The sequence below is a fragment of the Pyrus communis genome, chromosome 2 (genome assembly GCF_963583255.1).
Source record: "Pyrus communis chromosome 2, drPyrComm1.1, whole genome shotgun sequence".
NCBI lineage: Eukaryota > Viridiplantae > Streptophyta > Magnoliopsida > Rosales > Rosaceae > Pyrus > Pyrus communis.
In genome coordinates this window covers 4322196-4334339 of record NC_084804.1, presented here as the reverse complement: position 1 = coordinate 4334339, position 12144 = coordinate 4322196, and the positions used below count along the sequence as shown (strand labels likewise).

General features: G+C 38.9%; 2 protein-coding genes across 2 annotated transcripts; one reads left to right on the top strand and one right to left on the bottom strand.

Moving 5' to 3' along the window:
• The first annotated feature begins 553 nt into the window (after positions 1-553).
• LOC137725965 (pollen-specific leucine-rich repeat extensin-like protein 3) lies at positions 554-3323 on the top strand. Its single transcript, XM_068464810.1, has one exon. The coding sequence runs from the start codon at positions 621-623 to the stop codon at positions 3135-3137; it is 2517 nt and encodes an 838-aa protein (XP_068320911.1). The 5' UTR covers positions 554-620; the 3' UTR covers positions 3138-3323.
• A 482-nt stretch (positions 3324-3805) lies between these two features.
• On the bottom strand, positions 3806-11249 carry LOC137725964 (probable LRR receptor-like serine/threonine-protein kinase At1g07650). Its single transcript, XM_068464809.1, has 24 exons — positions 11070-11249; positions 10559-10724; positions 10310-10381; positions 10141-10209; positions 9989-10060; positions 9825-9896; positions 9622-9693; positions 9451-9522; positions 9290-9361; positions 9085-9156; positions 8921-8992; positions 8588-8656; positions 8152-8214; positions 7873-7938; positions 7720-7755; positions 7596-7630; positions 7104-7480; positions 6689-6884; positions 6465-6602; positions 5801-5919; positions 5456-5666; positions 5139-5376; positions 4738-4888; positions 3806-4523 (listed from the first exon to the last, which is right to left on the bottom strand). Exons 1-24 carry the CDS (start codon positions 11188-11190, stop codon positions 4188-4190), a joined length of 2967 nt encoding a protein of 988 aa, XP_068320910.1. The 5' UTR covers positions 11191-11249; the 3' UTR covers positions 3806-4187.
• Positions 11250-12144: the final 895 nt, after the last annotated feature.

Sequence of the window (12144 nt, the reverse complement as noted above, 5' to 3'; positions counted from 1 at the left end):
AATCATTTTTAGGAATGATTCTTCCGTTATGTATTATCTTTCTATCTCACACATAATATGTTTGACAAGAAATTGAACGGAGTTATATTCTCATCTCACTCTCATTGCATGTTTTACATGACCGAAATTATATTTTTTTATTTGTCAATCTTACTTATCTTGTGACTTATATTATCAGTATTATACTTTCTCTCTATTTTATTCATGACATGTGTTATGTGCAGCTTGCTGCTTATATTGTGTAAGTATATACTGTAACAAAAAATTAAAAAAATAAAACATAAAACAGATTTATATACCCAACCAACAAAAAATACCGAATGAAAGATGAGACCTGGTCATTGTCGGGTCTATCATTTTGCAACGATCGCATGCAAATTTAGGCAAAGATTTCCAATAACTCAGCATTTCCACCAAACAGAAATCCTAAATTTAGACATCACTCCAAAAGGCATCAACAAATTCTATAGACAACCAAACATGCCGAGAAAATTTTGCATAACCTCTCAAAGAAACCTAACCAAAATGGCCTTCATCTACATATAACACTCCCTTCTCCCCCTCTCCCCTCATCTCCCATAAGCAGCCTTGGGTCAAAACAAGGAGGCAGTGGAAAAATCATGCAGGCCTATGGCTGCTTTCTAGTTAGCTTTTTTATTTTCTCTTTATTTTCCTCCTCCTCTTCTGCCCTAACCGATGCCGAAGCGTCCTTTCTTGCACATCGCCAGCTTGTAAGCCTCACAGAAGGTGGTGACATTCCTGACAACTATGAATTTGAGGTTGAGCTTGATCTAAAGTTTCCCAACACCAGGCTTCGACGTGCATACATTGGGCTTCAGGCTCTAAAAAAGGCCGTGTACTCGGACCCTCTCAAAACAACCGAGAACTGGGTTGGCGAGAATGTATGTGCTTACAACGGAGTCTTCTGCGCACCGGCTCTCGATGATCCGGAACTTGAGGTGGTGGCAGGCATTGATATCAACCATGCAGACATCGCTGGACACCTTCCTGCGGAATTAGGGTTGTTGACGGACATGGCGTTGTTCCATATCAACTCTAATAGGTTTTGTGGAATCATCCCCAAGAGCTTTAGAAGGCTAACTCTTCTCCACGAGTTTGATGTTAGCAATAACCGCTTTGTGGGATCGTTTCCCGACGTTGTCCTAGAAATTCATAACCTCAAGTACCTCGACCTTAGGTTCAACGATTTTGAGGGGAAGCTGCCTCCTGAGCTTTTCAACAAGGAACTTGATGCTTTGTTCTTGAATGACAACAGGTTCACATCCACCATTCCTGAAAATCTCGGCAACTCCCCCGTATCAGTTCTTGTCGTCGCCAACAACCATCTCGAGGGCTGCATCCCCAACAGCATTGGAAAAATGGTTAAAACTTTAAATGAGGCTGTATTCTCCAACAACAAGTTTACTGGATGTCTGCCTCCTGAAATCGGACAACTCGCAAACGTGACGGTGTTCGATATTAGTTCAAACACATTCAGTGGGATTATGTCGAAAACTTTCAAGGGCTTGGAAAAGGTGGAGGAGCTGAATATCGCACACAACATGCTAACTGGTTTTGTTCCTGATAGTATATGTATGTTGCCAAACTTGGGAAACTTCACGTTCTCGTACAACTACTTCAATGGAGAGACCCAAGAATGCGTGCCAGGATCTCGGAAGGACGTTGTGTTTGATGATGTGAGCAATTGTTTACCAGACAGGCCTGAACAAAAGTCGGCAAAAGAATGTCATGCTGTGGTGAGCAAGCCAGTGGATTGCAGTAAGGCAAAGTGTGGCGGTGGACATGGGCCGTTGAAACCTTCTCAGCCTCTGGTTGAAAAGCCGAAGACACCAGAGACAGAACAACCCAAACAACCACCACCACAACCACCAAAACCATCACCTGAACCGGTTCAAACACCTCATACACCAAAACCACAACCACAACCACCCAAGGAGGAGCAACCCATGGAACAACCTCCCAAGGAGGAGCAACCCAAGGAACAACCTGCCAAGGAGGAGCCACCACAAGAACAACCTCTTAGAGATGAGCCACCAAAGGTGCAACCTCCCAAAGAAGAGCCACCAAAGGTGCAACCTCCTAAAGAGGAGCTACCCAAAGAACAACCTTCAAAAGAGGAACCACCCAAGGCACAACCGCCTCAAGTAGAAGCACCTGCTCCAGAGCCGGTTTTAGAAACCCCATCACCTACACCATCACCATCACCTAAAGACATAGGTCCTAAGGTTCCAATTTTCCCTCCACCAATTGTTGACGCTCCTCCACCAGCACCCTTTGGGCAAAGATCTGTCGTTCCAATCCGCCCTCACCCACCACCAGTTCACTCCCCTCCACCAGCAGTAGTAGCGCAACCACCACCAATGAGCTCGCAACCACCTCCGGTTCACTCTCCTCCACCACCAATCCATTCACCCCCACCACCAATCCACTCTTCTCCACCACCAGTGGACTCACCCCCACCACCCGTCCAGTCGCCTCCACCACCAGTGCACTCACCCCCACCACCTGTCCATTCGCCTCCACCACCGGTTCACTCACCCCCACCACCAGTCCACTCTCCTCCTCCACCAGTCCACTCTCCTCCTCCACCTGTGCACTCACCTCCTCCACCACCACCACCTGTGCACTCTCCTCCACCACCCGTCCACTCTCCTCCTCCACCGGTCCACTCTCCTCCTCCACCTGTGCACTCACCTCCACCACCTGTGCACTCACCTCCACCACCGGTCCACTCACCCCCACCACCAGTACACTCACCCCCACCACCTGTACACTCACCGCCGCCGCCAGTGCACTCACCTCCACCACCTGTGCACTCACCTCCACCACCGGTCCACTCACCTCCACCACCGGTCCACTCACCTCCACCACCTGTACCCTCGCCGCCGCCGCCAGTGCACTCGCCACCGCCACCAGCACCAGTCCACTCACCACCACCTCCAGTACCGGTCCACTCACCACCACCTCCAGTCCAATCACCACCACCACCTTCTCCATCTTTATCACCTCCTCCTCCCGTTTCCTCATCACCCCCTCCAGTATATGACTTCGTATTGCCACCTACCATCGGGTTCCAATACTCATCTCCACCTCCACCAATGTTCCCAGGCTACTAAGCGCACTGCGATATCAAGCTCCCACCCGGCCCTGCATGAAAATTTGTTTATAAATATTTACAATCTCACAAAAATACACCCACTTTTGTTAGGACCATAGCTTGTAACTCATGACATCAAAGTGTAAATCTATCTTTTCATATGCTACAGAATGCAATAAAAAGGACTTTATCGGCAAATCACACATCCACTTTTTTCTCGTTTAATTTTAAGATTCTATTTGATGTGTGTGAGTACTGACTACAATACACGATGAAACATCACTGCATATCATCAAAATATATATATATATATATATATATATATAATATTTGAGAACAGAAGAAAAATTTGTGTGAGATTCAGTTTGTCATGGATCTTGCTGAGTGAAACTACACCCCACTCAAAGCTTGCCACGTAAAGTTTTAATACAATTTTTTATCATTTTTTTATATTTAAAATTTTCATAATTCTTTTTCCTACTAATTAATAAACACATGAGATTCATCTAATGGTTCTTCTGTTTGTTTTTCCGTCTTCTCCTCTCTTTTTCTTAATTTTCTATATTGTATGTGGTCTTCCTCCCTACTCTGTCTTTCCTTTCTTCATAAGAATATGAAGAAACAAAAAAAAAATTAACCCGACTTCTCCAGTTAGCAACGGGAATAATAAGAGACAAGATACGATGGTTAATTGTTTTAATAATATATTTTTGTGATATAATGGTTCCCCATCCAGATTTTTTTTTATCTCTTCCTACTACTATAACAAATGCTGCCGCATATAAGTCTAATATCCCTCTTCTTCTCTATCGGTTTCCTTAAATAAATAAATAAAATAAAAAATGATGTTCGGGCACCTTCATGCATGCGAACTACTACCACCATTATGTTATACACGTTATACGCAGAAGCTACGATCAGAAATAAGAATAAACTATAGAAAATGGCCGTATCGTCTCTAGTGAATTTGTGCTTTCATTTTGGTATGAGCACCTGCCTTCAACAACAGACCACCCGGCCACACTGTTCTTCATTTACCACGAGAATCACGATCAACTGCATAGATATCCTAGACAGACAATGAGGTATAGGGGGTCCGTTTTGCATCGGGTGAATACAGTAAGCTTTGCGTGCTCTGTACAGAAGCAGTATCAGAGTCCTCGGTGAAGGCCCCAAACCTCAACTCGTCACCATAAATACTCGGGTTTATCTTCACCTCGCGAACAGGAGTTTGGCCTTCAAGCATGCTCACTACTGCAGACATTGTAGGTCTTAGTGCCGGTGATGAATTGACACATAGTACAGCTACCTTTATCATTCTCAATGCCTCTTCCTTATTGAACTCAGACCCCAACTTTCGATCCACCAGCTCCATCAGATTTCCATCTTGATGCAAAACAAGGGCCTGCGGCATTGAGAAGAAATGCAGAAGGAATGATGAGAAGTTAAAAACATTTGAAGAAGAAAATGAAAAGCCATGTTCTAATTCTTCGGTTCTCTTTTACAAATACGGCGGAGCCAAACAATTCGCATGTGTTGGAAAAACAGTCCTACAAAAAGCACTCTGGCTTCCCATATACTTTTTCCTGTACCAAAAACGACTGCGATGAAGGTCTTACCCAATCAAGAAGGCATACAAAATTCTCATTTGGACGATATTTGACGTTGTTTTTTCCAGAGATGAGTTCCAATGCAACGACCCCAAAACTGTAAACATCTGCTTTGTCACTCAAATAACCCCATAACGCATATTCTGGTGCCATGTATCCTCTGCACATTAACAACTTCTGTTAAGTGTCCATAAAGATGTCATCTAAAGAACTTTATGTACACTGATTATATTGATTTCGATGATGTTTTGAAATACAATTTTGCAATTAATACATCTACTTCAGTAAAGTTTTTTTATCGTTAAAAGAAGATTTGAGTTAAAAAGTCTTCATGTTATCTAAATTAAGAAAATAAAACGAGCAAAATAGAAACCACGACAAATGAAAGAACAAAATGAAGGATTGCTCACATAGTTCCAGCGACTCTGGTGCTAATATGGGTCTTCTCCTCTTCGTCCAGCTTAGCCAAACCAAAGTCGGATATCTTAGGGTTAAGGTCTCGGTCAAGCAGTACATTGGTTGTTTTGATGTCTCTATGAACAATTTTCAGTGTCGACTCCTCATGCAGGAAAGCCAGACCTTTTGCAATGCCAAGACATATTTTATGCCTCGTATTCCAGTTCAGTTTCTTTAGGCCTTCCTCTGGGCCTGAAATTAGCAGATAACTCAAAGAATATTCATGAAACTAATTATAACATACGGAAGTATTGCACTTCGTCCAACTTACCAAACAAAACATGGGCAAGGCTATTGTTCTCCATATATTCGTATACCAAAAATAACTGATTTCCTTCGATGCAGCATCCATACAATTTCACAAGATTTGGGTGTTGTAAGGCAGAAATCATGCCTATTTCATTCACAAATTCACGATTTCCTTGCTTTGATTTTGAAGAAAGTTGTTTAACTGCAATAAATGTGCCATCTAATAATTCGCCCTGCATTTTGAAATATAATACATTTGAGGAATATATGTCAACCATAATACTCTCCACGTGTGATACACCATAGCATTCAAAACAAAAGAAAAGTTCTTACAAATATAGGGAAACAAAATGGAGTTGTGGAATACCTTGTAAACAGCTCCAAAGCCACCTTCCCCAAGCTTGTTTGCAGCATCGAAGTTGTTAGTTGCAGCTTTAAGTTGCTTGAATTTAAAGAAACCAGTTTGAAGATCGAATCCCATGAGATCTGTTCATATTGAAAGGTTAACATATTGAACTATTTAGAATTGAGAGGGCAACAAGAGGTAGAATAAGAGTTGAATTTGCATTTATAACATGTTTACAACAAGGGCCGGCATTAAACCCCTAGTAAATTTTAACATATTGATGAACTGTCAAATTCCATCAGATTCGTGCATGCATGATTCGATGATGAAATTATTTTAGCAGAAGAAGTTAGAAATGGGATTTAACTTTAAGTTAGAATTGTAAATGGAAACGTTAAAGGCTAAGGATTTGAGTGAAATAAATAAAAATTAGTAATCCTAGGGATAGGAATCAAGGTTCAGTAAATACAGATGATAAGAATAAGATTTCGATCCTCTCGACTGTTCAACCAAGCAGCTGACTTTCGTTGATAAGTTAACTCTCTAATGATTCAGCATACTGATAGGTGCTACCAATGTAAAAGCCCCTTTGAAAATTCATACTGTAGCAAGTAGAAATATGAATAACTTTTCAACTTTTCTTAAAAAAAAAAAAAACAGAAGACCTATATGGTATTGTCTGTACCTTGTTCCCTGGTTGTCCTGCCTCCGAAACAGCCTTTCAACCAAAGAATGCCCAAAATTACGAAAACAAGGAATAACGCTGAAACAACTCCAATCACAATGAATTTCTTCCTTTTGCTATCATCAGGCGGCTTGAAATCTAGAATAAGAGCCAAGAACAGTGATTGTGAGAGAACAATAAATTTCGACAGGATTGTATAGAGAGACTTAAACATTGCTACTTACCAGACTGCACTGAGATAGCTGATATCAGAGAACCATATGTTCCTGATTTTGGAACATTTGTTGTCCCTTTCCCAGCCCACTGAAAGCGGATTTCTAAAGTCTTAACGCTAACAACTGCTTTAAATACCTTAATCACTTCCTTATCAACCCCTTGTGCTTCCTTTTCAATATCAAAATCCTCCAAAACCAGTTTATCCTGCAACAAATTATTTACTCAGTCAAGTAGAAAAATAAGAAAGACGAGCGGTTAGAAAAATTGTAAAAAAGTATGTGGAGTTGTGGATCGCTGGTTAAGCTCTGTGAGTGAAAAGACAACGAAAAGAGTCAAAGTTATCCAAATGGTTAAAACTAAAAGTGACAACAATGTAAAATGTTTACTATTTTTACAGAGCCAAAAAGCACTGCAAATGACTACCTGGATATAAACGTTAAAAATCCGCCTTCCAACACCATAGTAAGACCTGTTGTCTCTGATAACTATTTCCGCAAAGTGCAGTTTCACAGTGTAATTTCCATTTGCTAAGCAACGAGCATAATATGTGAGAGAAAGAGGAGACAGTCGTGCAGTTTTATACAATTCAGAGTTGTTCATTCTGAGTATCGAAATATTATTTGCTATATAGTCTTTGTTGGAGCTCCAAACATCCGCAAAATCACCAGTACTGCTAAATCCCCAATTTGCTGAGTTCTGAAAAAACTTTGCTGCACCTCCTGAGGCGTCATCTGCCTCGTACTTGATGTTTCCGACTGTGGTTTGATTTCCACCGCAATTTAGATGTAATGAGTACCGATCTATATAAAGAAAGAAGAAGAGAAAGAATTTCAAACAATGCTTTGTAACCTTTTCACTTCATATGAACACGAATTTACTCCTACAGATTTAATTCTAACAACAAATTTTAACTACCTTTTAAACATGGAAAGAGGCAATTGCTAAGTAGCCTACAATATGAAAAATAAACATTAGCTTCTTAACTTAATAAAGAGAAATGAAAAGTCGTTGCATGAAGCTCATGAAGTTAGAAGCATACGAATTGTTCCGACTGGAAAAACTTCTGAACAAATTGCTGATGCAAAACACATTACAAAAAGTTAGATTCATCTATATAAGAAGTCAAAGAAAGTAACATAGGTTTATCTCAAGGACATTAACATAAAAAAAATGGAAAAACCGTTATGCTTACAAGGTCTCTCGACAAGAATTTGGGACAGAGTTCTGAGGAAAAGTATTGTAAGAAAGATCTATATTGCTGCACACAAAACATGAAGTTCTCTGTTAGCTTCGAATTTTGGAAAAATCAATATCAGAAGATTTTTGTAAAACTTGTAAATAATATAATTACTTGTGGTAATTCAACAGTATGCATTATCAACAGAGTAAAGAAAAAAAATAATGCGTTCATATGAAATTCAGGATGACGAAGCAGAAAAAATATGTAAAAATCTGGGATGAAGAAGCATACTAGCGACTGTCTCTATTTTTAATCCACTCTGGAAGACCAGTTAGCAAGTTGCTTGTCAGATATCTGATCAGTGAGCAATATAAAACAGAAGTCAATGAACATATATTTATAAGTATACTGGTTCAAAATACAAAGAAAGATGAGAAATTTAAAGTCTTTCTAAGGCCTTTCCCTTGGTACAGCTATGATTCCTAGCAAGAATTTGGTCGAATCCTAAATGTACTCATATCTCTATACTTTTTTTTTCTTCTGGTAAACAACAAAACAAAACTGCACTCATTCTTATTCGGTCAGAATGTGTTATCCAGAAGTAAGCTTCATGTTAACATCAAAATGACAATGTTAAAAGTTGGATCGTGACACTTGCACGAACCAAGGGAAATGCCTCCATGCATCATCATGTGGGTTAGCTACCCTTATGAGTTATATTCCTTACATTGTGGCCAATTCCATAATATCTGCAAAATTTGGAATACTCCCTTCCAATCTGTTGAAGCTAAGATCTCTGCAAATGAATATGTATACAAATAATCAGAAGTAAATTCAGCAAATCTTAAAAACATAAATGAATCAACCAGTAGTCTGCACACGAAATTCACGATCGGGTTTTGGACAAATTTAGAATATGCTTTAAAGAGTAAGGTCAAACTGCTCATAGTGTTACCAGTTTGTTATACAATATTAGTAATAATCTAGAGCTAAAGTGTAAAACCAATTATTAAGAGCTTCATGTCATGAAAAAATGGAGAATAATAGATAGAAGAATTACAAAACAGTCAGACTTGTCATGGTAGAGATATATTCAGGCATTTCTCCGGTTATATTGCAGCTCCTTAACATCCTGCAATTTGAACAACCAATATTCGTAAATTAGTTTTCATCTGCATGCATTATGCTAATAGAAAAATATATAAAACCTAAAATATGGCTCACAATTTATTCATGCCCGTCATGCTTGATAAGTTTGGAAAAGATGAACTCTCACCACTTAAGTCACTAATCCTTCTGCAAAAGGTTACAGCATGATAACGTGTTGGAATACAAGTATCTTCATAAATCCATTTTTCTCTCTAAATTAGAAAGACGCAAGGAGATCATGCAAATTAAAATAACTGATAGCTTGGAAGGCTGGACTCACAGATCTGTCATATTACTCAAGGCAGAGAGACTAGATAGAAGGGGGCCTTCAAGACCACTCGCTTGCATCTCTCTGTAAACAACATATTTGATGGATTTAGGATTACACATGAAAATATTTCAGTTGAGAATTTAAAAAGTGCAATAAAAGTGATCTCTTACAAGGCCTGGAGGTTTTTCCAACTTCGAAAGTAGTCAGGTATTCTTCCAGTGAAGTTATTACTGCCAATCTGACTGTAAATAATGCCACAAAAAGCCGAAAGATTAAATGACATAAACCATAAGTATTTCATGGAACGAACCTACATTATTTAAGGTAGTCATATCACTTACAGGACTCTTAATTTGGTCATTTTGGAGAGAGCAGAAGGCAGCTCACCAGTGAGATTGTTAGCACGAAGATAGCTGTAGTTACCAATGGAAAAACAAGACCAAACCGTTGTCAATTAACATATATACTTGCTTATGAAAATCCAATAAAATTTAAAAAATGTAAACATATAAAGTTACAAAGGAAGATAAAGTAGAAAACTAACAGACGCTCCAGGTTAACCAAATTGCCCAATTCCTGGGGAAGAGTTCCAGAAAATAAGTTGCTCTCCAAGGCCCTGAAAGCAAAAGCCTTGTCAAGTCGCATTGGTGCACAAAACTAACAATTCTGAATGAGGTGATAGCAATGGAAGAAAGAATAGATGCATACAGAGATTGGAGAGTAGTTATGCTTCCCAAATAACCAGGAATGGGTCCTGATATGTTGTTCACACTGAGAACCCTGCATGTGCATGAAATTGGTTCAATAATTGGTATGCAAGTTTATTATCAACCTCAAACAAAAGTCTAGAATTCACCCACAGAAGTTCCAACTTCGTAGAATTCCATTCGTGCGGTATTGAACCACTAAGGTAATTCCTTGCCAAATTACTACGATCATAAAGAAACAGTGCTATTAGGTTTTCAGATAGAAGCTTAATAGATTTGTGGATGAAGAAACTAAAACAAATTAGCGGACATATCTTCATACACTTGCTTAAGGTAAGGTAGCTTCGACAGCGCTGGCGGAAGCACACCATCAAGGTCCTGTCCGGTAAGAATACTGCATAATAAGGATCCACAACTTACAGGTTATGAATGTTGTGCCAAAAATCGCAATCTCTTACAACTTGATATTGACAAAAAAACCTTCATACACTTGCAATGGCAGCATTGGCCATTACCATCACAGGCAACTTCGAGCAGAAATTATATACTACAGCTCGTAAAAGGCGCATACATGCTTTGGATGTGGCATACATTGCCAGAGAAAGAGCAGTTGCAGACGAGAGTGTTGTTGTACTCATCCGAATGCGGGATTGAAATAGTCGGAATATTGCTACAAGGATCACTGAAATTCCAATCCTTTTTATTCAACTGCACAGCTATTTCACGAAGTGCTTCCACTGCCACACCCAAATACACAGAAACACAATCTCAAAATCACTTTTCACAAAAGCAAGTAATGGGTAAGATAAAGTTTCATCCTTTCTAGTAAGTCTAATACGATTGGCCACATAAAACACAGAAAAAAAATCAAACTTCATAAAAAACTCATGCATAAGCTCTGTTCTTATTCAATTTCCTGTCAAATTTTGTCTAAAAAGCTTATAAATTTAAGTTATTTCCACCATAAATACAATTTTCAACATTTTTCAGATGAACAATCCAATTCCAGCAAATAAAATTGCAATCACTTCACACATATAGAAAATCAAAACAAGGGCTTTCAACGTAAGAGAGCCCTTTACCTTCATCGTCTGCAAGAGTGCCCCCCTGTTCCTGGGATTGGATTGGCTCAATGCAGATAAGTACTGTGAGTAGAACAACATAGCAGAAGAACAACTTTGAAAGGTTTTGACTTGCTGCCATTTTCTTCACATAATCACATTCCAGGAACTCCGTTGTTTCTGTCTGCAGGCTCTTATATAAGTTATAATTAAATATCCTGATGGAATAATGGTGCAAATAATTATCCCCACTTTGGTTTTTTATTTTCAGGGTCAAAATCACTTGCCTAAAGTAGACCAACGGTTTTTTTTTAATTATTGAAAATGACATACACATATTTTTTCTAATTTCCCATGCACTTCTGTTTTATTTTGACAATTACTTCTATTTTATTTATTAAATTTGATTATTAAAAAAACGTGCGAAAAGTTTGGCAAATACGCTCATAGTAATTATGGTAGATATCTCATATACGAAAGGTAATAGTTTACCTGGTCAATTCTCAAAAAAAAAGTTGAAAATCAAATTTTTGTTCACCTTGATGTGTCCTCAAATTAAGATCACGTTTTTAGAGAAAGAAGATATTATTAGATGGAAGTAGAAATAAAGTGATGAATTAAAATTATTTATCTTTTATGTCTTTTGTGGAGACGTAAGTTGAGTAGGTTCTTTGCGCATTTGACTAGTCTTTAACACCTGTTGTTTGCCAGCCTATTGACAACTAGAACTTGGATTAGCTCAACTTTGAATAAAATTATATTATATTAAGCCTCCTGCTCACGTGCTACAGAATTTCGTTTTAACCTCATATATATATATATATAGCTCACGTGCTATAATTAATAAAAAATTAATAAAATTTTCAATTTACGTTTAAATTCTAACAAATTTCATTATATGAGCTTTATTCTTTACGAACCAGGATCCTGGCTGGATTCATTCCCTAAGGTCGCGTTTGTTACGCGGGACGGGACGGAACAGAGTGGGATGAGGCGTTCCGTCCCGCGTTTGGTGCGCCTAAAATGAGTGGAACGCGCTGTTCCACGGAACAGATTTTGGATGATTTTTTGTTCCACACCCCCACCTTGGAACGGG

Excerpts from the sequence above, each read along its gene's own strand:
- LOC137725965 (XM_068464810.1), top strand. The coding sequence starts at position 621 with ATGCAGGCCTATGGCTGCTTTCTAGTTAGCTTTTTTATTTTCTCTTTA.
- LOC137725964 (XM_068464809.1), bottom strand. The coding sequence starts at position 11,190 with ATGGCAGCAAGTCAAAACCTTTCAAAGTTGTTCTTCTGCTATGTTGTT. Across the intron at positions 7,939-8,151 it reads AAAAATAGAGACAGTCGCTA|CAATATAGATCTTTCTTACA; the intron begins GTATGCTTCTTC and ends TTTTGTGTGCAG. Across the intron at positions 6,603-6,688 it reads AGCTATCTCAGTGCAGTCTG|ATTTCAAGCCGCCTGATGAT; the intron begins GTAAGTAGCAAT and ends CTCTTATTCTAG.